The sequence below is a fragment of the Cyprinodon tularosa genome, unplaced genomic scaffold (assembly GCF_016077235.1).
Source record: "Cyprinodon tularosa strain WSP-4 unplaced genomic scaffold, ASM1607723v1 ctg185, whole genome shotgun sequence".
Taxonomy (NCBI): domain Eukaryota; kingdom Metazoa; phylum Chordata; class Actinopteri; order Cyprinodontiformes; family Cyprinodontidae; genus Cyprinodon; species Cyprinodon tularosa.
The window spans coordinates 1594217-1621099 of record NW_024038643.1 but is presented as its reverse complement, the minus strand read 5'-3'; the positions used below and the strand labels follow the sequence as shown (position 1 = coordinate 1621099).

Sequence of the window (26883 nt, the reverse complement as noted above, 5' to 3'; positions counted from 1 at the left end):
TCTTTGGTGCAAAAGATTGAAAACATACATGTGAAACAATAGAAACATTCCGATGTACCAAAAAAAAAAAACTACCTGATCAGCTGGGCGTTGTCATGAGGCTTCTGAGGCAGTAATTTGACTTTTCTCCAGTCTAGAAACTCATGCAAGGTAGTGAAGGGATCCTGTGTAATGGGACACTTGTCTACATCACTCCATACCTCCAGCCCAACCAATGCAACTCTGATGTTCAAAGGTCTGTAAAACTGAGAGTTAAGAAAGAAAACAGGTTACGGACACAAACTGTTCTCTTTCAGTCTGTCTCATTTCTTTCAGCTTTTCAAAAGTGCAGACATTTGTTTTTTATTTTGGTTCAGATTTAGAAAAATTCTGTTGTTAAGCACCTTTTACATTTGAAAGTCAAGTTTTCAAATTCATCTGTGGCTAAAAATCCCTTCAGTCTGTGCACACAGATCAGATAATCTGCACAGTTTGCTGTTGTTTCAAATAAATCACATCTCAACACTGCATCCATTTGTTTTCTTCGATTGTTACCTTGTCCACATAATTGGCGATCTCAGCCAGTCGCTGTTTCACCCTGTCAATGTCTTTGCCTTGCTTCTGAAACTGGTTAGCAAGAGTAAAACACAAAGCACAGAACGTTTAGCCCCCACTCAGGTATTTGAAATGCAGTTACATCTTCTACAGCACTTTTAAGCCCTCAAAGAACTCTTGTTAGCTACGCTCACAAACTAAAGATAACCTTATAGACCTCCTATTATGTACAGCATTTATTCTGCTGCTCTAAATCATGTGATGTTGACCTATAAATCTTGTGCAAGTGAGAAACGCTCTCCTCTCTTTGAGATACTAAGTCAAGGATTTAAGGCTTATTCTGAGAGCATATCAGGCCTCATTTGTGAGTCAAGCGATTCTATGATGAATGCAGTAGGATGTAGAGGGAGCCAGAGCAAGGAAACGGATGAGTAAGTGACACATCAGAGGTGACAACGGGGCCATGGCAGGGCCATCTCATCCAGTACCTCGTGGGAAAACAACAGTTTAGCATATGACCTCTGAGACCGTTTCCTGTGGAACCTAGCTGAAGGGGAGAAGTTTATGACCTCTTCTTACCTCTCTGTTGTCAGCAACAATGATGAGCTCCACATATTTGGTGGTTGTCTGAATGTGGCGTTTATGCTGAAAAAAGAAATGGAAAATAAGGGACTGGATTCTCATTTCTACGTTTGTTCCCCTTTAGATGCAAAACTAAATAGAAAATTTAGATGCAAAAATAAATACAAAGAAATAGTTTGGATCCAAGCACAAATAACACAAAGAGAAGCACATAAACAGCTACAGCAGCTCAGAAAGTTTGAATATTTGCTTCCATGAGATTGATTCATTTTTTTAACCCATAACTAACAGATGGTGACATTATAATTCAATAAAAAAAATGTGAAATATATCTGAACATAAAAAAAAAAACATCTAGCAAATTAATTTAACAAGTTTGGACATTATGATCGTCTCTAAATATAATATAAAATATTATGATATAATATTATAATATAATATAATAATATACATATAAATGAAAAATGCAGTCAACTAATAGCCATTTGTTGCTCTTATCTTTTCATCTTTCATTTATGGTACTATTACAACTGTTGGTGTTGTTGACTCAAAGCAAATCTAACTTGACCGTTAAAGACAACCTTATCATAGTTAGTTTTAAAGAACAAATACATTTTTTCTTTAAATATACAAAGCTTAAAGATTTCCCTGTCGTATAATTTTGAGGCACACCTCGGGTAACACTACAGCTATTGTAGACTAAATAGCTTTATCTATTTTAGAGTTTGTGAACAGCTCTAAAATATCTCACCAACTCCCTCCATAGTTCACAATTTGAGCAATTTAAACAAAATAAAGAAAAAAGGATTGTTGGAAGGGAAAGGAGCATTAAGAAGGACGGGCAGCGTAAACTCATCAGGTGACCTCTTCACATCTGATCTGTTGAACTGAATTCAAAATGCAAAAGAAATGAGAATAAGCACATAGCAATCAGTTACCCTTTACTGTATAACCCAGTGCCAACCATGAGGGTCACAGAATCCTCTGATAACAACTAAATTAACTAGCTTATTAACTAATAAATCATTGTCTTGACTAATCTGCCTGCACTGTTGATAAAAATTGTAAATCTTGCATTCCTTTTTTATTTATTGCAAGACTATATAAGCTTCTGCAGCAAAGCATCAATATGATAATATTATAAAACATTAATGTAAAGAGTTTGAAATGAAGTGTTTTAAACATAAAAGTGTAGATTTTCCATATTTTCTTTTCTCCCCCACAAGTAGAATAGCTACTTTTGTTTTGTTCTCTTGTTCACCAGCTTACTATTGGCACAGTGTTTTTCCTCTATCTCAGACAGACATGAGCTTGTCCTTTCTACCCGCACACTACTACATCCAATGCTATCCTGCTAGCTCAGGGTTCTGCCTTCCTGCTGTGGCACTCTGTCAACCTGAGCTTCTCTGTCCTTTCTGGCCTGGCAGCTTTTTGCTCTTATCTGCCTCCTCCATAGATAAGCCAGCATGGGCAAGTATGCTCTGAAAGCACGCTATGGTGATAATCAAGTGTCTAGGGACACATTGGAGAACGGCCGTATGAACAGTGAGGTGAAAGAAATAAAAGGGCAGTCAGTTAGAACAGTGTATAAGTAAGAATTTCAAGCATATGTTTGATAACACTTTTATAAGTTTGTAGCTAAAGTATTTTTTACTCTTTGAGGTTTTATATCTTGGTAATATTAGAATCTCCAAAGTCAAAATTCTTTTAGTTAAGTGGCAAATCAACTTCAAGTAACATAATTAGAGGAACAAAAAGATAAATGATTTCCAAATGCCTTATAAACAAGAGTGTGAAACATGTCATATACATTCCTGATAAATCTTCCTGAGCCAACAGCTTAAAAAACATATATTAATCCCTTTAACAAAATCGGATTTACTATGTTCCCAGTTAGTTAATGGATTTACTGTATTTGTAAGGCATAAGAACACTATTACATTTAATATGCAACAGTTTAATATCCCAAACACAGCTGACAGACATGCCATGATGCCTCAAAGCAAAAAGTTTGCAGGTTCGGTTCTCTGTGTATTTTGCATGTTTTATAGTTGCTTCAAGCTTCCCCTAAAACATCCAAAATTTGGATGTCAGTTTTCCTTTGGACCTCTAAACTGACCATGACTTTATTTATGGATTTTTTATTTATCCATAATATCCCGAATTTGAAAAGGACTCAGAATCCTTAAGATCACTCTAACTTTCAACGCAATTTCAGCTCCAAGAGGATGTTGATTTTATTATTTCTTTTTTTTTTTTGGTCTTACAATTAATCCTCCATTATTCTTCATCTATTCTAAAACTATCAAGCTGTGACATCGTAGGCAGGTGACACTTTCAGCTTGTTATATTTGAAATCTCCATGAAGTTGTATTACTGAAGTGCAGGGCCTGTCAGCAACCCGTCATACCTCTATACCCTCTCTGAGCCTATCTACTGTAACTCCACAGGAACCCTCTACAAACCACTTCTTATCTTAACACCTTAAGCATAACACACTGCATCTTATTAACACAGCAGCTCACACACTTGTGCCACTTGAGCAAAAAACTACTCTGTTAGCTTTTAGTGTATCTCTTTTCTGCAACTTTTAATATCCTCCCCTGTTTTATTTTAGGTTTATTTGAATCACTTCTGTCTTTAATTTTGAACATAATATGTTTCCCTTTCAAATGTCCCACCACTATCTAAATTGCTGTATTCTTCAATTATTCAAAAGGCCAAAAGTAAATTTAAAACCACCCCCCAATAAACCCTCTCACGGTGCAGAATCAAACCAGAATTTTAACAAGCTCGTAAATCATCTGTGAGAGCCATTTTTCTCCTTTTGTTCGTATTCCCACTCTGTTTCTGTCAGGCATCCTTTGTGCTTTTGTCAAGATCTGTTTTCTCATGGTTCCATTATGCAGCCCTCATACGACCAAAGACAATACATGCAGCAAGAGCCAGCACTATAATCACCAGCAGAATTCAAGCTGCAATACAAAGCTTAGAAAAATCCCCAATGTCGATGTAATTTAGGAACAGAAAGTTAATCTATTAGCCAATACTTAGAAACTTAGACCATTTTTCACGCTGATGTTAATGAGCACCTATTAAAACGAATAGTAAACTCCCCTTAACTCAGCTATTTCAAGCAACTAAGAGTTGATTCAAAGATATATGGAGCTAAACGGGACAATCCTAAAAGAGAAAACCTGATGGAGATAAAAGTTGGTTGAGTTTTTTTAGTTTTAGGCAAATTGTAAAAGTTACCAAGCTTGATTCATTTGTTTCAAAACATATATAAGCATATATTTTAGGCTAGGCTGTGTAAGGGGACTGCTGCAGGGAGCGGGTTGGCACAGAATTCGCAACAACCCTGCAGTACCACTGAGAGCCACTAAGAGGCTACAACCTCAACGTTAAAAACCTCTGCACTAGAACAACTGAAAATTTGTAACAAGATTTGATGAGAGACGTTAACAGGCCATCCAGCTTGATGTAGCCTAAGCTATTTTACAAAGGTGAATAAAAATGTTAACCATACATTTCGAGCTATAACTGTTGTTCAAAGTATTAACAAAAATTAGCCACATTTTTCAGATTCTATCCTTAAGTATTAAAAAAAAACAAATATTTTTCTTCATTTTACAATCATGCACTACCCTGTATAAATAAAATAGCATAAAATCCTATTCAGTAAACTGAGTTTTGCTCTTGTAATAAGACAAAATGTAAAAGAGTTAAGGAGCATTAATACTTTATTAAAGACCCTATGCTTGCCTGACCTCTTCAGAAGTCCTTAAATATCCTTTGCATCTCTGACACCTCCAATCACTGTTTGCACTGATCTGGTAAATCAGCTGTGTTCTACAGGGCCTGCTTTTCTTTAAAACCAACACAGAGAATCACTGGAGTCTGTATTTTTCCCCTATCAGGGTTTATCATTTACAAAGCTGCATTCCCTCTGAGGGTAAAGATTTGATAAGGCTATAGCCACTATGATTTATAACTATGATAGGAGGGGTCACATGCATTGAGCACAGAAGTGCAAATTAGGTGAGATATTTCTTCCTTCTTTTTTTAAGTGACCAGCCCAGTTGGCGCCTTCAGCCTGATCTAATTTTAAGAACAAACTGCTTCTTACCAGACAATGTGTGCATTTCATCATTCATGTTTACCAACAACCAGGCTCAATATATAGTAGAAAATTAAGATGGAGAAATGTAATAATTAGGCTCGCAGCCTTTAAAACATACAGCAGCCCATTTGCCTAAATGCATATTAAAAAACGTATTATTCAAACGGCTTAGAGCAGAGGTTCCCAAAGTGGAGGTCATAACCCACTTGGGGGTCATGAAACAATAAGTGACAGTCACTAGATTATACTTTAAAATATTGTGATGTGATCTAAGAAATTATGAGATTTTCTTTTGACAGTATGCCATAATCCAAGTAGTTTACGATGATAACTAGTGGCTTTCTAACTGGTTCAAGTCTGACAAAACATGAGCTTGAGCCTCCTGTCAAATCTTTCTGCTTCTCTAATCTCAATCATCTCTAAACTCTCTCTGCTACAGACAAGATATTGATTGCTAATAAAATCTCCACAATGAAACTTTACTTAAGAAATCCTAAATATCTTTCATAGGAGTACTTCTTTCCACTGCCAACCAGGAATCTGAATGTTTAGGTCAACTGATCTGTATTTTCTGACAGCCTTTAACACTGTATTGTGTAAGGTGAAACATCAAGGTAAGAAAAAAAATAAAAATTCTTACTCGTGTGCCGAATGCTTTAAATGGACTGGTGTCTGTGTTTTGAGTGGGGTGGGAAATATTAAAACCATGACCACAGGTGCCAGGAACAAAATGTAGGTGTTCTGCTGGGTAGATCCAGTGAATCCCATCAGAACAGTTGGCACATGGTTCCAGCATGTAAGATCTGCTTCCAAGATATATAAAACCCCTGCAAAGAAATGAAGAAAAATAATGATCGCAGTTAATAGAGAACATTTAATGAGAACATTCTTCTAAATGTAATGTGTTACATAACTGGCAAAGCATACACTAAAAGTATAAAAGGTAAGACCAAAACAACGATAATCTTAGTTTTTTTAGCCTTCCTGTTACCTGCTGAAGTCTGTTTTGTTGTATAAAACACTTTTCTTGAATCTGTTTTTGCTCTTATGTATCCTAAACATTACATTTGGGCCATTAACCCTGATATTTATTTTGGTCATGTTGGACCAGTTTCCATGCTGATATTACAGTAATTGTGATCATTGGCCCAGGAGGATCCAGGTTTGCGCTGCAGTTGGACTCTCTTTGCAAACCCCCCTCTGACAAGAGACTCCTACAAACACATAAGGCACTGCCCCCCCATGGTGTTTTAAGGACAGAGCAAATATTTCATGCTTTTCTTATCTTCTTTCAGAGCTGATCTTGGGCCAGCCACATAGAAGAGGCACCATCATGGAAGACCACAAGCCAAGGACCAGAATCTACAGATTGATCAAAGGCTAAGTTGACCTAGTGGCTAACTTAAAAACAGCATTTTACAACATTTCTGATTTCTGAAAGTTCCTGATTTTCAGGAACTTTATGATGCCTGAAAGGACCAGGTGAGGTGGAGCATCTGAGAACAAAGGAGAACCTCCCAGTTGTGGGCCTGTCATGCTAAACTGCTAAGTACTGGAGACAACGCAACCTTTTCCACAATGGAGATTAGCAGAGGATAAAAGTCTGGCTTGTTAGCGGATAGTTTTGAGGTAGACAATTTGATTGTGTGATGATTTCTGATAATTTCATGAGCTTACTTTTGTGCAAAACAAGCTAACAAGATGGGCTGTATGGTACGCCCCGTTGAGATGTCGAGCTCTTTTTTTAGAGCTAAAACAAGCTTTAATTAATTAAGGTTTTAAATACCAATTTAATGTTTATGTGCTCATCACAGTTCATTACCAACATTATGATCACTCTTTTAAAAGAAAATCAATACTAAAGGGTATTGGATTCTGATCAAGCAAATCATTTCATGAAAAATGACCATGCCAAATAATATTTGATTTATCTTTAGTAAGAGCAGAATTAGAACAGGTCTACCCCAAGCACCACCTCCAGGTGGTTAAAGCCCTTCCACCGCATCTCCCTATAAACCTCGCACCCGCCTCCACAGACACCAGAGCAGGTATCTAACCTGTCGAATAGCCCGCCCCACCCCCAGTCGGTCACAGCCGTCCCAGGCACCCACATCTGTATGGTCCTTTTATACCCATGGCTGTCAGGTAAATGCAACCCAAGCAGTCCAGCCCCCAATGCAAAGTAAAGCACGCCAGCCACCAGAGCCCTGGCGCCAGACACCCCAAAGCGTCCCCTCAACCTAACTGGAGGAACAGGCCACATGCAGGGTCAGGTCAGACAGGCCCACAACACAAGCTGAGATGCATCCAGGCACGGTGGTGGCATCCCACCTGCCATACAGTCATGCCAGCCAGCTGGCTCCCTCCTAGACACTTCGCCAAATGCGAGGAACTGCCATCCCCCATCCCAGTGGACAGACAACAGATCAAAGCCATAGGATAAGAACCAAAGCCCGGAGAGAGCCGAAGGATAGCCAGAAACCCCCAACAAGCCATTGGCTAACCCCAGGGCCCAGCCCCATCCCCAGGTGGAGCAGAGAAAGAGGCGTGAAAGATCCCATGCCAGCCCCCCCTCCTCCTTGGATGTACTGTTGTTTCCTGTTGGACTACTGTGTATTAAAAACCCACACCTATCCCACCCTAAACCCTAAGTCTCTGAATGCTCCAATGCTCATGCCAACAACAGGTAGGTATGTGGATTGGCAGCAAAGCCAGAGAGGCTGACTCACCTCTAGGGCCAAAAATACATCCATCCTGATGCCAAATGTATGTCTTGGAAGTGTTAGAAAAGATGCTGACTTGGGAGTTTCTGTCACACTAAAGAGCTATTTTTAGTGTTAATTTCATAAAATATGTTCATGCCAGTCATAGGTCAAACCCCACTGTTTCTGTTGCATAAGTTTGTGTGTTTTTTTATTAATCAGTTCTCCTTTAGCCATTAACAATCATCTCATTTGTCATACCATGCAAAAGTATTCCTAATGCAATAACCCAGAACAATTGCAAATCATGTTTGATGTGGCTGTGCCTATGCTTACTGCAAAAGGCAAAAAAGAGAAGTCATTACATTGCGGTGAAACAACAATAATTTTATATGGCACTTGATTGCACGGCCTTTTATATGTGGCATTTTAAATTATTTTTATTTTATTTTCTACATCTCATAATGTAAGCCTTTGCAGTAGAAACACTAACTCTCCCAACCAGACTTGAAACTTTCACAGTATTTAATGCTGAATAAACCTCAGTGAGAAACTCCCCCGAGTCTAAGTGATGCCAACCTCAAACTAGGAGCCATTTGTGTCTACAAGTGGGTCAAACTATGATTAGTTCTACGTCAAAAAGTGCTGTTGTTCTGTCTCTTGTTAGATGGTTGACATAGAAACTAAAATAAATAAATATGACCAAGGTCAGAAGCAATTCATCTGTACTCGGATAAATCACTCTGCAAAGGGTATGGATTTTTTTGGTTGATTTATGTCAACATTCCTGATGCTTTCCAACAACATTGCAGCAATCATTTCCATTGTTTGACATCTAAAAAGAAAATGTTTCCAAGCGTGAAACTCTTCCCATCCTTAGAGCCTCACAGCATGTCATTTTTTCAAACAGAGTTTAATCTTTCAATATCTTTATTGTAAAATGTCTCATTTATTAGTTATTTGCTTGAAGAAACAACTGTTCCTGAAAATTGTCATTTCTATCTTGCTACATATAAACATGATCTAATGCGCTCAGAATGTAACTGAAGTAGTTTATGCAGTTGAAATGCAGCTGTCACTAAACACTGCTTCTGCAACAAAGAGTTGTAGAACATTACAGTAGAAAACTAAAGTAACAGAAAAGCAAATAGAAGAACTTGAATGTATGAAATTATGAGTTGTTTGTAAGTAACCTATATTGAGCTAGGAAAGTCATATTAAGTTAAAACATTTCTTTAGTTTGTTTTTTTAAGCAAAAACAAAATTGAAATATAACTATATTAAATTAAAATCAGTTTATTTATAAAGCTCAAATTCACATACATGTCATCTGAAGGCACTTTCAACCAGATCATACAGTCAGATTGTATTACATTAGAAAATCAAAAAGGGGAAAAAGACCAAGCAGTTAATAATACAAAATTGAAAAACCTTCCCAAATGAAACACTTTAACACAATTAAAAAAAAATTGGCTTTCTTTTTAAGAATTTATTATTTTTAAACATAACACCAGCATCTTCTCCATAACATTTAAAGCAATCCTTTCAAAGGATTGAATGAGAGCCTGCATAACAACAAAGCTTAATCCATCTAGTTATGTGTGATCCAGTCTCCCCAACATAAAAAAGCCTACACATAATTAATAAGCAGGAAAAATAGGACTTGAACACCATATATATATAAAAAAAACGACTTTAATTCATTAATCTTCATTAATTACTTAGAAGCATTTTTAAAATGTTACAACGCTAAAAAAAATTAAAGCAAATAAATGCAGTTTCTAATATTCATACTTAAGACCCAGGAACAAACCTTTTTAATTGCTTTTTCTTGTACACAAGTGAATGACTGGTTGCATTTAACTGGTTTTCCTTGACAGAAACTTGGAAAAAATTGGAATGTGTTGTCTCTGTAAAGTGCCTTGAGATGACATGTTTTGTGAATTGCCGCTTTATAAATAAACTGAATTGAATCTCATGCACAAGCGGCATCACAGCAGAAACTTTTTTACTAAGTATTGAAACAAGGCAACTTGTTTCAGTAACTGTCCTTGACAGCTTGTAGGTTTAGCTATACTATAAAATCCAAAATTAAAAAGGGGTGAAAACATACCCTAGAGGAACACCCTTAGGTATTTCAAGTGCTGATTATGTGTTGCTCTCTACCACAACACTAAGCTTGAACAAATATATGATTTCCGAAGCACTCCAAAGCCAGTTCAAAGAGTCCCACAATCCACACAATAAAGTACATTCACTAAACAAACAAAATAAACCTGCATTGTGTTTTTTTTCTCTCCAAAATGTTTATTTGTGACCTCTGTTGTTGCTGTTTATGTGATCCTTCTGCAGAGGCCTGGGTTAACTGGGGACAGAGCTTTATTAACTTCAGAAGCCAAATGTGAAATGTAAATAACTATATAATAGTTATTAATATATAATAATGTGATCAAATACTAGAATCAACAAGAAGGGACGCAGAAGACAGAGTATGCCTATTGCAAACATTACACTTTCAGGATTCTGATTTTCCTTCAAAGACAAGGACATTTTTTAATTCAAACTTAACCTAAAAAAGAACATAACTTTTATCCTAATGTTAACAGAATTGATGCTTTTTCAGCAATTTATGTACAGTTTTTTTTTTTATTATTATTATCTATTTATAGTCAAATTAAAACCAAAACCATTTTTTTTTTATTTGGTCTAGGCAGAATCTCCAGAGGAACCCACATTTAAATTACTTGACAGACTGACCATTTTCATGCTTATAAGTCTGACAATAAAATGTACGTACTAAATGTGAAAAACAATATTAGGAAGCCGGCTTTAAAAATCGATACGATGATCTGACTTTAACAAAAGCAAAGGAAAATATTAGGAAATCAGCATCTAAATACCAGAAACGACATATCCTGAAGATGAAGGGGGAAAGTTTCTTTGCATGGCACTGTATGGGTAAACCAACACTTACCTAATCCCAGCACAAGTACTGAGGCTGACATCTGACTCCATGTGGCTCTCCACCTCTCCATGGTAGTAGCAGTTTGTCTATGGAAGCAGTAACAAAAAAATGTAAAGATAAATTGTCTAATTATAGAATAGCAACAGGAATGTAGCAAAACAGGTTTAAGTGAAGTCCCCACCACATCTAAATGTCTTTTTTTTCTATAAACAGATACCACTAATAGTCAGCCAATGTGAGCCGCCTGAGACCCATGTTTCTCTTAAGTTTTAAAGTCTGCTGCATTCCAAGGTGCCCAGTTTCACAGACCACCTGTCAAGCTGGAGCAGAAAGTAAAGAAACTGAATTAGGTCCATGTTTATTGACTGAGGCCGTTCAGAAAATGGGTGGGACGGAAGCGTCTGGTTGAGAGAAAAAACAGGCCCCTGGCTTTCTCCATCACACAGGGCAGACCTTGCTCAGGTGAGGTCTGACCGACAGCACTCCTACCACCCAGTTCTAAAAAAAGAAAAATGTGGGATTTCCAGCCGACTAAAAGCATCTCTACATATAGTGGGCAGGCAGTAAATCTTAACATCTGTCCTCCTTTTAGGTGGCTTCATCTCTGGAGGCAGCTTGTTTGACATGGTCATCATCCAGAGGTTTCTGGTGTTAAACGAAACCTCTGCTTAATTTTTTCATCATTATATCCCTTCAAAGTCATTTTTGCAAAGAGTGTTTTCACACTTCTGACATGAGCTATTTAAAACAGTCTTACTAAATGCTGTTTTTCCCTCATTACAGACATCTTTAAAAACCCATGATTTGCTTAAATGTAATTTTTTCTTGGTGAGCAGCTTTGATTACTGTATTTAAGTCACATTCATTCTGAGATTTTCACAGTGATAACTTTAAGTCAAAGTATCATAGCCTCATGGTGTTTCATTATAAACACACAAGTTGAAATTTCCAAATAATAACATAGCTTTAGATGAACTACAGCGTATATTTGAATGACGTTCTTCAACGTTCCACCTTAATTTGACTTGCAAATACTAAGTAAGAATAAAAAACAACTAATGAACCTTTGTACCAAGATTCAGAGGAGCTCACTATATAAAATTTTTTTGTCATTTAGAACTTTGTAAACTAAGTGAGCTTTTTTTAACTGAAAACACATTGTAAAGGCCAGAACACACTAAATCAGATTTTACGTCCGATTGGACAGAAAATTGTGTTTGGCGAGGTCGTGGCATTTAGCGCTCATTGAAAGTCAATGGGGATGATCACACCTGACACAATTGTACACAAGGGGCTTGCGTAAGTCCGACTGAGATAGACCCTAGGTCTGTTTTAGTCGAACTATGCAGCAATTCAGTGGTAATTTTATGAGTCTAACAGGAAGAGAGATGCGGTTACAAAGTAAAACACATCCACTTTGGGGGGAAATGGAGTTGAACTAATAAATATGGAACTGTATTCTAGTTCTCATAAAAAAAAAAGGTGTCAGCTCCTAATTATAACTAAGAGTAACTTACTTACAGGGATGCTGGCCACTGCATAAGTATGTCCTGTAGTTGTTTCGCTTGGAGATTAAGACATTTTCCAAAAATTTCTTTTTTTCTATGATCTCTATATCCAGGAGGTATGATTATTAGCCTGGGTGCCAGTCCGAACTTAGTCCCGCCCACAAGGTTTGAGTTCGGGGAAGTTCGGTCTGGCTCTGCTCCATAGTAGCGCGAGTATTAAAGCCCACTGTCAGGCGATCCAATCAAATTGTCAGGGCGGGCTTTATACGATGATGGACAGATGATCAAGAGTAACGTTATCAACCACGTGACCAAAGCGCGCTTGGGTGACAACAATAATGGCTGCCGCTGGAGAGTTTGGGTGAGTAGATTCTGCTATTAGGTCTGTTCTAGAAGATATTGACAGCAAATTAATTTTAAAAGAGGAACAGAGAAACACAATCAAGTCTCATCTTCTTATTCTAGGCGTGAAACTGCACGCTTTGATTTTTGTGGACAACAACTATGCCTCGCTTAACATACGTCACACACTCCGTTGCTCTTATTGGTTGTAGGTCTATCCAATTGAGTACAGAGGCATTTTTTTCCTGGTTCGTTCAAAACATGCCCCATAATCACAGCTCTATGGAGCAGTATCAGACTCATATTCTGACTAGAATTGAGTCGGACTACGTCAGGCTATATGATTATGCCACTTCAGGGCCTCTCACACACTTAGAATGCATGCTGTTTCTCCTAAATTAACAAATAAATAAAATAAGACTTTTCATCCCCAAATATGATAAACTTAGTTTACCCTCCTAAAGCTGTGAAATTGTCATGGGGTTTCATTTTTCATTTACGACTAAAAGACAATATTTAATAATCCTTTGACTACTTTTAGACCTAGCAGCTTTGCTTAGTTAAACTCAGACAAGATAATGACATCTAATTCAACGGCAGCATGGACTTGCTAAATGAGGTCAACACCTTGCCTCCAAATTGAAATCAGATCCATTTCCGTGTCCGCTGTAAGTTTAGACTCAATGGTGCACTACATGCATTTCACCATAATGTTTCCACAGGCTTCTTTAAGTATAGGTATGATTACTGTGAGGTTAGGATTAGTACTAAAAATATTTCCCAACACATAATAGAATTTATTCAGTTGAATAGGTTTATAAAATTGTATACATCTTTGAGACTTTCTTTCCACTCAATCTATACATTATGTGTTTATCTGTATTGGTTTCAAATAAACAAAAAATCAAACAGAGAAGAAACTTCTGATTAGGTCTGAAACAATAAATCAGATTAATCGATTATTGAAATAATCAACTAATTTAGTAATCGCTTAATCGTTATCTGGAGTAAAGAGACTATAAAACATGCCTTTAGCCGATAGAGCAGCCCACTTAGAGCAGCAATTATATCAAAATAGTAAAAAAAATATATAAACATTATGCATTTGATAAAAAAAAAAATAATTCGTCTGTCACTATGCTCTATTCAGAACTCCTTAAGTGGAAAAATCTTAGCTTCACCTGGTTTGATTTGGCTATCCGATTGAATAATAATCAGCAGATGAATTGATTTGCAAAATAATTGTTAGTTGCAGGTTTATTTCTGTTTGTTCAGTCAAGATTGGAAATATGGGACCTCTGTAGTCCCTGCAGAAGAGTCCCTCATGAAATGTCTCTAATCGATTGCTCTGGTCTTTGTTATACAGGCTTCCTACAAGTTTCTAAAAGTTTAATTTAAGACTTTTGAAAACCACTTAAAACTGAATACTCATCCCATGGGCATAGGGGGAAAAAAGAGCATTCCTAGAATGTAAGAAAATGTATTTATTTATATCAGACTTCATTTTAATTTCCCACATTTGAGATAAACAACCCAACACTTAGCCTGGTGGCTTGCTGGGCTTAAAATACACTGGGGGAAACCCTGCATGTAAGACCTATGACATCACATTTCATAAGTTGTAAGACGTCTTTAAAGGTATTAAATTTAAATGTGTAAATTTAAGACTTAAGACTTTTGAACACCCAGCTGAACCATGGTTATTAGATTAAAAAAACAGATGAGCCTTGTTCTTGCTTTATCTTCCATTTACTGTAGCTTGAGAAAACAGTTTCTTTGACCCTTTCTCCAGCATCTCCTGAAAAGGATCCTAAACCTTGGAGCAGTTGGATGTAGCATTTTGGTCGTGCAGCTTTCAATACACTTACCTATCCGTCTCAAAGCAGATAGAGAAAAACTGAAATGTTGGCATGTGTTAAGCTCAGAGAGCACTTATAAAAGGGTGATTCTTTGTTGGCAATTTAAGGAACCAGGAGACTAAATCTCTGAAATGTTTCATTCTGCAGAGACGTTATGTTTTCACCACACCCTCTCATAATCATTAAGTCTTCAACATAAATGAAACAATTCTGCTAGGAAAAAAAATTCTGTTTTTCAGGGATTTGATGAGTATTTTGACATAGAAAGTCAAAACACAGACGCATACTTTTGCGAAACATCTCACGGGGTATATCTTTAAGTATGAAGTCAACAAGTTACTCCACACCTAAACGGTGATGTAGTTCTAAGAGATGGGTGTGTAGAGAATATCTGGAAGGTGACTGAGGGACTTAAGCTCACTGATGACTTTTTGGCATGAAGTGTTTCTGCACCTTAGAGCCATTAGGCCTCTGCAGTGCTTTCTTTAATTTGGTCTTGGGGTGCAGTATCTACAGTTTTTCATTTCACTTTGGTTTAAATCCAGAGATTTTTATGGGATGTTTTTAGTTACTCTAGACATTTCTCTATCTCGATGTTCTTAGTTTTACAGTTTGAATACAAATGCAACATACTATAAAGCACTTTAGAAAGAACTATATATTATTTAGTGACTGTGAAATTATATTCTTTAAATATAAGTGATGCAAATTTGCTTTAAAAGGATATGAGACTTTTGTTCGATACAGTTGTTTTGTGGATATACTTTAGGTTAAGCCTGTATCATATTAACTGAGAATTCCATGAATTTATGTAGCCAGTGATAAGAAGTGATCTCTTCATCCTGGTGTGGCTCCCTCGAGGTGAAATACAATAGAGTTTAGTAGGCGTATGCTAATTGAATACAGTCAAACACATGTCTTCTATTTAGGTATCTCGGTCATTACTTTGACTTGTTGTAAACTTGGAACATGTTGACCCTCCTTAAACTTTTTAACATTTTGTCACATTAAAAAATAAAAACTTAAATCAATTTGGTTGAGATTTTACATGAAACAAATAAATCCCTTAAATTTTGCTCTCAAATTTTGCTTTTTTTTTTAATAAAATAAAAGTGCCAGATGCTGTTGAATCAGGGAGCTAAACTTTTTTTAAAAGTACTTATTACTAAAACTTTGGGGGTCTTTCTACTTTTGCTCATCTTGAGTTGTAAAATCTGAAAATTTTTCTCTGTAAAACCTCTCAGAATCAGTCAGATTGAGAGCAGGAAAATTATTTAGCGTGTCTTGCCACAGAATCTCAATTAGATTTAGCTAATGAGTGAATTCTTACTAAAATTGTATTAGGCATTGTTATACTTATTCCAGGCCAGTGGCATAAAAACAACAATAAATTCAACAGCTTCTAAAATATAGATACTAGATTAAGCTGTGGTTGGTTTTGATTTGTTGTGATGGATTCCCTTACAAACAAAGAAGCTGTTTGACCCAATTTAAAACTCTCTTTGTAAAACTATTAAGTAGGGTTAACTTAAGGAGTGAACTACCAGGAGGAGTCTGGTTACTAACCAGGAAAGTTCTGAAGGCAATAATCGGACAGAATAATATTCAGAGGGTGTTAAAGTACTGATTACAAGTTTTTGGGCCACTTTGTGTTTGTCTATAACATTATTTCACAATGCATTTCTTTAAAGTATTTTACTTTAACAGGAGAGTTCAAGGTCTAGAATGACTTTTTTAAAGGCTAAACATGTGAATTGATAGTAAAAGAAGTAAAAAAAGATGAAAATATAGAAAATGGCCTTAAAGGTGGGCATACACTCTACGATATTTCCATTCTTTCATCTCGGCTACAGCTCAAACTGTACGATGAAATCGCAGGGTTTAAAAGTTCACTCTACAGCCCGACGCTTTGATACAATCTACCTGTTCACACTACACGTTCAAAAACCACACAAGCCTGTGACCGCTGGTGGACTCGTCAATCTGGAAGGTGAAGAACTCCCTTGTTTGCACATGCGCAGTGCGTGAGGTTCTGGTAAATTGGCTTGTAAATCTGCTTCAACAGCAGGATTTGCTCACCGACACCTCACAAGGGCCGACTATATTTCAAACATGTTTGATTTTCTCCCGACCTTATGACTCCTGATCGGAGGTGGTCGTAAGCCGCTGATTGTCGCTCGTTACCCTCTGTATACGACATGACACAGGACGAGGTTGAAATTTGGCACGATTGGAGAATCGGCCGAAAAGGGCGAAAAGTCGTACATTCTATGCCCGGCCTAACAGGATGTTCGTTTGTTAAGTTGTTTTGAAATCCTAAATTGATTTACAAAGCTTTGTTTAAACAAAAAGCTTGAGGACAATGTACTTTTGAAGTTTGTGGCAGAATATGAAACATTATCAAGAGTTCTTTATATGTTATCTTTAAGACATGTCAGAGTTTTTGGTTTGCAAATTGTTTTGACAATTTTTTTTCCTTTTCTCAGAAAGACTTTGCTAGGGTCTGAGCTCTTCAAAATATATGGAAATTTCCTAGTAGAGTGCTGAACAAGAATAATCCACAGTAATGAGGTAAAAGGTGCAGAGACAGGACATTATATTAAAAATTATATTTTAGTGGGGAGGAACAAGGCTGAATTTAGTGCCTAGAGCTAATGCGATCGTCTCATGTTTCTTTGATGAGATCATGACTATGATTCATTGCAATAAGGGATATGAATAGACTTTTTGTTTCTCTGGTTCCTGAATAAAGCAGAGAGGAAAGCACTTATATGTACATACATCAGAAATTATTAACAAAGATTAATATCTAAAAACTAAATTATAATGGAAGGTAACAGTTTTTTTAAATCCAAATATTTTTCTTAAACATGAATTATCCAAGCCGCCTATCCCCTGGTGTGATTGATTGTTCCAGCGCATGGCTTTTGTTGCAGCACACTTGTTTATTGGGCTCCATGTGGATTTAGATTTAATGAGAAAGGGAGAGGGTGATAAACATGATCAGGGAAAGAGCTGACTCATGCTGGAACCACTCCCAGCAGAGTGAAATCCGAAAGATCCCAAATCACTATATCAGCCTCCTCCTGGCCAGCCGGACAGATAAATTACCCACACCTCACTCTCAAAAGGTCTGGTTGCTTTCAGGAAAAGGATCCTCCCCTCAAAGAACCAGCTGTGACCGTGAGACAGGAATGAGTGGAGGGTCAGAGGTCAGAAGATGTTCCTGTAGTCAGTTTAATGTAACAGTCACTGGTTGTTAAGGGAATTACTGCTCATTCTTTGGACAGAAAAGAGTTATGAAATGCAATTTAAAACTTTTCTCTTTAGCATGTCATGTTATCAACATGTAATACAGATTGAATAGGGTATGTATAGGGTTTTTAAGAAGGCCTATATAAGTGGCCTATATTGTAAAGTGTATTTGGACATAGAAAAAAGGCAGTTTCTCAATAGTACTTGTACATTCTTATGTGTTAGTGTAACTTCATCAGCCTCAGCTCCAGCACTATTCCAATTGACAAGAACACAAGACTGAGAAAGGACAAAGTCTCCGGATGTTGTTCTTGCCCCTCCCTCTTTACCGAGCATGCATCAGGCAGACTTGTCAGCGGACCAGATAGCTCTTCCAGCATGCACCGTGGCAGCAGCACCTTTCAGGGGTTCGCTTTTCTGTTGCTGTAGTTCTACAAAAGTATGTTTTAAGAATGTTTGAGGCGAGAACATTATACCTTTAAGCCTCATATATGGCCCATTTACTGATTTGGTGCATAATATAAAAAAAAAGTACCATTCCAATTTTAATTCACAAGAACAAGAAGACAGAGAACTGACGCAATTCCCGGATAGATTTGTCCTGCTTGCCCCCGTTCTCCCCGAGGCCATACTTCCAGTGTTCTTGACAAGAATGTACTTGGTCATAACCCGAGTCCATACTGTACTCACATACTTGTAAATTGGGAAACGGCCTTAGTGTCTGTTAATACCTGATCTAAAAGAACTTGAAACAGCTACAGGAACAAAACAGAAAAATAAATCAAAACGGCCCTGTTTCTTATCATCAGAAGATTATCCCTAATAAGCCAGCCAGATATTAGAAAAACCTTTTTCCTTGATAGCCCCATCCTTGGTCAAACACTACAAAAAAAAAAGGGGGGGGGGGGGGGGATCAAAAAGTTACTCATTAAATTTTGTTCATAAATGCATCATAAATGCACTGCACTTTATTATACACTATATAATATATATAAACTACATGTAAAATTTACGCAAAGGATTTTTGCATTTTTGGTTAATAGAAATGCAAAGATTTTCAGACAAACTACAGAATGTCCTAACCCTAAATACGGAATCTATAGAAACTGGTATTTGTGTGTTAGACATCGAAGAAGACCAACCAGAAGAAAGTCTAAGCATGTCTCTTTGTCACCTCAACATAAACACCACATCCAGTTCTTTCAGTTTTGGATTAAAAATTCATCTCTTCATAGTTGGACATCTAAGCAATGACCTCTCACAAACCACCACACTGGCCTGGTACAACCCTTTCTTTGTATTTATGCTCTGGAATGACAGTGATTTTAATGAGCTGGGCAAACCCCATCAGTGAAGTAGCAGTTTGCGTCTGACAACAGTTAAAAAGCAGAAAAGGTTCTCCGTTTTGTCATGTGCATTCAAAAAATTGCAATTCAATTAATCCTCTTTACGTCTTTTTTCTTAAGACAAACTGACCATTAAGCTTCAACACACACTGCTGGTGTGTTTTTTTTTTTTTGATGATTTATTGGTATTTTGAAGGAAAATGTAGCATTTAATTGCTTTCCAAACTGCAGAAAAACAAATCCCTTGAAATAAAGCCAGCTGGTGGAGCTGCAAAGCGTAGAAACTGCTCAATGCAGATATAATTACCTTTTTATCTTTACCAAACCGAAACATAAAATGCCTTTCAATGCATCATATTTGTGCATCCATGGAATATAATTTCAAAGTCCCAGAGTATTTAAATGCTGAATATGTTTTGCTTTAAGATGCCTAATTGAGTTTGATGAAAATGAGGAGTATTTATCACAGCATTGACACAAATTAGCAAAGCGTGTAAAAGAAATAAGTACTTTTGCAGCAACAGACCAAAACCTACACTTACAGTAAAGCTATATGTTAGAACTGAACTGGAGTCAAAGATTATAGGAAAGCATAATTCATTTGTCAGACTTTACAGAAGTATTTTATATAAAAACGCTTTCTCAAATTACTCGCTACAAAGCTCATAAATGATATGAATATTTTACTCAGCGTGACTTCTGAAGTGCACTTAAATGTTCACTAATTCAAGATATTCGTGCAGACCTGCATAACAAACCATTTTTAGGAATGCCTTTAACGTTATCCATTATAAACGACTGGAGCTGTTTCCTAAAACGAAGTCTATTTTTTGACCCCTGTCAGCCTTTATTCCATCAAATATAAATCCACCTGCTGGAAATGGGCCCACTCACCTACACTCTGTGAACAAATCCAGGTGGCCTTATGCAGAGGCTAGCAGTAATATCACTATAACTTTACTTTCTGAAGTCTCTGTAATATTAGCACAATGAAGCAGAACATTTCTAGAGAAAGACTTTAACAGAATCCCAACACCTATTTGAGATGCGTGGTAGCAATTCAGAAAACATTACAAGTTTTGTTACAGAAAAATAAAAGGAAATGTACCGTGAAGTTGTGAGGGCCTGTGACTTCTCTGCCGTCTTCCAGGTAATGGGTTTCCATATAGTTACCAGCAAACAGCCCCCTGGAAAGTAGAAAAAGATAAGAAAACAAACACTTAAGATTGACCTCAGGGAGCGTGATCAAACATAAAGGGATCATCTTGGGTTAAACCATCTCACTACTGTTTCCCCTGCACGGAAGATAAACCATCTACTGATATTTTAAACCTTACTCAGTTTCAGGATCGCATAAATGAAGCTAAGCAGCTTTGAAGGCAGAAAACAGCTTAAAGCCTGCTGTATTATTTTCTATTAAATAACCTTTTACAACATGTGCACCCACCATGACGAAGCATTCAATACCAATCAATAACTCATTCTAGGATACAACAGGATGGAGATTAGCTTAGACGCTGTTGAGCAGACAAAATAACGAATAAATTAGTATAAAAGTGAGATAAACATTCTATTTGCAGATACAAATGAATGTGTGGTAAAATAAATTTATGGAATTAAAGGGATTCTCAGACAGAAACACGGCTCAGCGCAAAATTTTTTGTTGCTGGAAAAAAAATCAAAATGAAATTTTTATGCATTAGTGGGGTGTTAAAAAAGAGGAAATTAAAACGATGTAAGAAGCTAATCAACATTAAACAAGAAGGCTGGTAGAAGTAAAAATCTATTTCAGCTTTCGATATCTGTTAGTAACATGTTAAATTTGGTAAAGTTGCCAACCTTCTGCTAATTTCAAAGTTAGGATGATATACAACTATAAGGTTACGTGTGGAGTCTCCTGTTTTGTAACGCTACCAACAACAAATGGATTTCTAACATAGTTCTTGAAAAATACTTAAATTGGCTCAAATGTAAAGCCACTCACCCACTGAAAACCCGGATTTGGCCGCACCAATTGTTATGTGAACTTATGTTGTTGTAAGATCTGAGTTGGGGAAGCAGGTAGATATTAAATAGAAGGGGGCCTATGATGGACCCCTGAGGAACAATGTATAATTTTTTTGTGGTCTCCATCCTATATTTATCAACTTAAACAAAAAAGGTGACCAAGGTTTGAAGGTTGTCTCATAAAGTGGAGTGATGGGTCGTTGTAGGGTCGTATGCTGCACTAAGGTCCAATAAAAGCAGCATTGTGGTTCTTCCACAGTCTGTATTTATATGAATGCCATTAAACACTGTGTCATGGGCAATCTCTGAACTGTGGTGAACATGGAAGCATAACTGGAAGACATTGAAGTGACCGGTCATTGTTAGGGGGGTTTTTTAGCTGCCGAGGCACAACTTTTTCAATAATTTTACTGATGAAGGGAAGGTTTGAGCTCGGACTGAAGTTCTGTAGACAGAAGAAGCTTTTCTCAAGGTAATCATTTGAGAATTCACATAAACAAACAGCTTTAGCCATGATTTGGATCAATATTTAATAAGGCGGGATAGCTACAGTCATAGAATACCAAATTAACTCTTGGAAATCCAGTACTATCAATGAAAACAAAAAAAATAATGTTATTTTGAACACAAAAAGTTCCATCATCAAAGGTAAATGAGCTTTGTGTTTTTTTTCCTCCCACAGCTGGAGGGGAAACAGTGAATGAACAGCAGAAAGAGCACAGTATATTGTCACTGAAAGAGTGACCTTGCACTTCTAGATCAACATGTGGATTCACTATTTATATAATCAACCGAGTCCTCAGTCCAGTGTATCTCTGTTCATACAGAAACCACATGTTCAGCACAACATTGCAGAATATCACGAGATGTTTGGTGAGTGTTCAGCAGAAAAACAAACCTCTACAGGCAGCTGGATTCTCTTACTGACCTCAGCAGTTACTCACAACCCAGCTGGGAGCTTCAGCTGTTACAACCCAGGGAGGGGGGCGATTTTCTTTGGGAGCGGTCAGTATAGGACACAATGCTTCCCCACCCTCAAGTTCTTTAGTGAGCCAAAGACCTGATAATAATCACAGGATCAAAGCAGGACTTTAGAGAAGGAAAAGCCAAATAAGATGATGTGTTTCTTCAGACTTGATTAGGTTTTGGACATACAAACTCAGCCTCTGCCTATAAAAACAGACCAATGCGGTGAACGAGTCAATTTCTGAGAAAAAGCTGTAAAATGAATCCATATTCTAAACCAGTTGCATAATATCATCATCTGTGCTCAACATTACAACATGCATGTAATAGATGAATATTACATGCATGTTGTGCAAACAGTTAAGAAATCATCATTAAGCCAGGAAAACCGTAATGCCACTTTGGCACTGCTAAAGAAAATAAAAAAGGGTTATTTAAATAATTTGTCTTTCCGTTTCTCTGCACACGAAGCCTCCAATGCAGGTGTGTTGATTTCATAAATCATACAATTACAAAAAGTCTAGGTACAACCAAATCCTTTTACAAAGGCCTTCTTTGACTTCAAATATTCACCTGTTGAGTTTGCTAATAGCCACTGGAAATGTAAATGGAACCACATTTTTTAAAATTAGTCTAAAAATAACTTTTTTGGCAACCTGAACTTAAGGTGTTTGAAGATGGAGACAAATGGTGAATATAGCGAAAAGAATCTAGTTCACACGGTTAATAGCGTTGGGGTTCTGGGATACTGTGGGCCGGTTTCTCTTTTATAGGCCTTTGGAAAATTCTTACAGTGGATGAGCTTTTAGAGATATAGCAGCATTTTAAACAAAATGTAGAGGTCTTTTAATGATTTCATCATGCAATTAAAATCCCACCACTGATAATATGGAGCACCTAAAGGGACATTAAAGAAAAAAAAAAAGGCTTTTTTTGTATGCAACAGGTGCTTTCTTGATACTATCCATTTAGGGCCTCAGTACTAAAATATCCATCCTAAAGGTGTTCAAACACTTTCTCCTAAAAGACATAACTCTTCATCCTAAGGTATGAATCCTGGATTATGGTGTGGTGTAGCTTTAGACTGGTTTTGATCAATAAAAGGAAAATATGTCAACAAAGGTGGTTTTATGTCTGATGCTTTTCAATTATGGAGAGCTGCTGAGTTCAATAAGAGGTAAATAAAAATGACCTTTCATTTTTATCCATCTATATTCCTTTTTGGGGGAGTATCTTAAGGAAACATGGCATATCCTTTCCATGCTATGCAGATGATGATTTTTATGTCCCTTTAAAGAAAATTATTAGCTAAACCTTCCAACCACTCATGGGAAACTTTTATTAAAGCCTGAGTGTTTTTAGACTTTTTAAAGTTCACAGAATAGAAAACAGACAATGTTTTTTTTTTTTTCCAACAGTACATCTTTTAGTGTTTCTGATCAATCATTGTGATTTTAAGAAGAAAGTCAGTGCTGCTTTTTGGAGACTTCCTTGACGTGAAGCAGATGGCTAAAGAAGATTTTGCCAAGACCAGCCTGCAGTCATCTTAACTCCACTGGACCCCTGTCAGATGCTTTGTCTTGGCGTTTACTCAGCTGATTTTTCCCAAATCCAGTTACTCAGATTGTTCCACCAATTTCATATTTTCCTTGGGTTCCTTGTGTTTCACAGAGAAGGATATAAACGTCTTCTTTTCCCATATTAATATCCTACTGGCCGGACGACACTGTAACTCTCTGACCTGTTTTCAGCTTTATCTTGGTCTCAATTATCTGTGGATTAAACGACCTCCTGACCAACGATGCATTTCGAACCAGACCTAATTAGGAGAGTAAACCAAGCAGGTAGTAACAGGCTGGAACCCAGCCTTTTAACACCTGCCAGGTTTGTACAATGGGCTCTATGCACAACTCCACTTCCATAATTTAAGGCTGTTTCCCATCTTTCATTACTTGAACTGATTAATCCTAGTGGACTGGAAGCAGTTATTACCACCTCCTGGAAAACGAGCACCAACGTGAAGAGAAAAAGTGTGCTAAACTCAGCCTAGGAGTAAACTCCAATGTGACATTTGCTGACCAATAGCTTTGTTGTGGACAAGTACTGCCTGTAAATAAAAAAACTAGCCAATGACATTTGCAGTAGTCATAAAATTGCACTAAAAACGACAACTAAAAGCAACAACTATCGAGACTTTCCCAGCCAGCTGACAACACTTAGGAAAGCTTCTCATCCATGCCAAGCAATGATCCAGCAGCCACCTACATTATGTGGCGAATGTCACAAGTCAGGCACACCCACATGGCCTTGGAAGCTCACTGTTTATCAATCAGTGGGAAGTTAATGATGCGAACGGAAAGGGTGGGATTACGCCCCTCCATTTAAAATGCATTACCCACAGGAGGTGCACACAGCAGGGCTCCATGTAACTGACTGGGAGCTGGCAAAGATACGAGATTTTTGCCAATTAATACAACAGAAACGGTCTCAAATGGCGTGCAGCTTGACATTAGAACAAGCACAAATACAGAAAATGTGACACCACTGGGGGTAAATATGTTTGCACTACTTCAACTTGTCTTCAAACTGTGGAAAACAGATAAATATTTGTACACAATCTCTCACTTAGACAAACAGTTACCATGTAGTGTATTGCTTCTTGGGGATAAAAGGTTTTCTAGTAAATGAAAACATTTGAAATATTAGTAATTAAGTCAAAGATTTTGCATAATAACAATCCTGACTGCAGGCTAAATCTAATGAATTGGTTTCCCTGGGTACCTTTCAGGAAAACTGTTTTTTTATTTCAATGGATAGATGGACCTGCACCTGTCTCCACCCCCCTTTTATAATTAAATTTAGATGTTTATTTTTCAGGACAGTAGAGTTATGATATGAAACATACTTAGAGTAACACTGACAAATGTTTGGTCCAATTTGATATAAATTAAATAATTTTTCAGGTCCATATACTACCCAAATACTGATGCTCTGTGTAGGCTGCTATTCTTAAAAATTTGCCTATGCAGCTTGAAAGAGTTGGATCATTCACTGAATATGACCCAGATCGTTGCTTTATGGCAGTCTAAACTCACCTTAAACATTAAAGCTACTGAAACTAACCTCAAAGTTGTTGTTATGCAATAAATCAGGTATGACACTTACCTGATCAGGCATATTTAGTTCTCTTACATAGGATTTAATTTAGAGGGATGAATGTAGCCTTATTTTCACAAATAAATACATTACTTTTCAAAGCTGACTGCTAACAGATCCGATAATACCAAGGACAGCTGTTTATATTTGTGACACTGCAAATGTGAAAGTTTTGGGCTTTTATTTCATTGGAAAGTTTTTCTCTTTACTCCTCCCTTTATTTGTCATTGATGTGGTTTAGCCACAGATTTACACATCTGGTAGCCATGTCGGTACCTGATACTAATATACTATATAATAAGTAACGTTTATTTGTTTTTTGTTTTGTTTTTTTACAAACAAAGACAGAAAGCTACAGCTGATCCTTCCTGCCTTCAGCTACACCTACAATAACTGTTTACAAACTCACTTTTGAGTTACTGCAACAATAAATTTCCCTTTGGGATTAATAAAGTATTTTTTAATTTGAATTAAAACTAATTCAACCTTTCGTTTTCTCTCCTTTCCTTCTAGAGATTCCCATAATCCTTTTATGACCTTATTTACATTTTATCTATTACCTATTTGTAGATCATATTTTGGCAGGAGTAAAACTAGATTTAATCTCTTCCACATTCTGCTTCTTGTTCCTAGGTTTGCTTGCCCTTCTTTAGAACACAAGTGGTGAGCCTTGCAGCAATCCTCCAACTACATCATCTTTACTGACACCCTTCATGTTATCGTTGTAGGGGTGCCTTGATTGATCGGCTGGCCAACCGATTAATCGATAATTTTGGGTGACCTGATCGGCCGATTCCTAGATGCAAAACCAATCTTTTCCCATGATCATATACTTCTGCAAAGCTCTGAAAATCAATATGCTATACTTAGATTTTGATTTGAGAGCATTTATTTCAGTTATTATTATTTACAGGAATTGATTTTTTTTTTTTTTTTTTTTTAGTAAGATGAGATTGAAATACGCATTGCAAATTCTATTTTACCAACTTGTGGTCAGATTTGTCCATAATGCCTGATTTCACTATCTTACTCACTGCATACTGTGTCTGGCGTAATCAAAAGAAAAATCTCTAAAAGTTAAAGGCTTAGAGGACTTCAAAATCTCCAATTCCAAGCTTGCACATACCCAAAAGTATACGCATTTTCACATATTGCACTTAAATAACTACTTTTCTATGATTGCTTGTGCTTCCTGGGGCTATTTCTACTACTAGAGAAGAGTTGAATCAATGGGAAACAATCTGAAAGTCACACACTGTGTTTTGTCTCATTAAACTTAGACTTCTTAATGAGGACTTTTGAAGAAACTGGAGATAAGTGTGATAAATGAGAGGCAGGGGTCCAGAATAACAAGATGCACTCCAAATACAATGGTGGACAGTAATGGCGCCCAGATAAATATTTGGAGAAAATTACATTATAATCAAAGAGGTGCATCTGACATAAAAAACAAAACTTTATGTTGCCTTTAGTTTGTGTACTTTATTGAAACTAAAAGACTTGTGAGGAAATATGGAACTAATAACTTTACTCAGATG

The 26883-nt window shown here is 36.9% G+C and overlaps 1 protein-coding gene across 2 annotated transcripts in view; it reads right to left on the bottom strand.

Annotated features, from left to right (window-relative positions):
- Positions 1–26883, bottom strand: part of LOC119781928 (disintegrin and metalloproteinase domain-containing protein 12) — a 127106-nt gene that overhangs the window by 47771 nt on the left and 52452 nt on the right. Inside the window, exons 1-7 of one of the 2 annotated variants that reach the window (XM_038282573.1) lie at positions 22152–22203; positions 20325–20403; positions 10916–10992; positions 5880–6066; positions 1114–1179; positions 535–606; positions 76–245 (exon numbers count right to left, since the gene is read on the bottom strand). In XM_038282573.1, coding sequence (XP_038138501.1) covers positions 76–245; positions 535–606; positions 1114–1179; positions 5880–6066; positions 10916–10992; positions 20325–20381 — 629 coding nt within the window. In that variant the 5' untranslated portion in view covers positions 20382–20403; positions 22152–22203. Of the gene's footprint in view, positions 1–75; positions 246–534; positions 607–1113; positions 1180–5879; positions 6067–10915; positions 10993–20324; positions 20404–22151; positions 22204–26883 lie in introns of those variants that run through there. The other variant, XM_038282572.1, reaches the window with a different exon arrangement.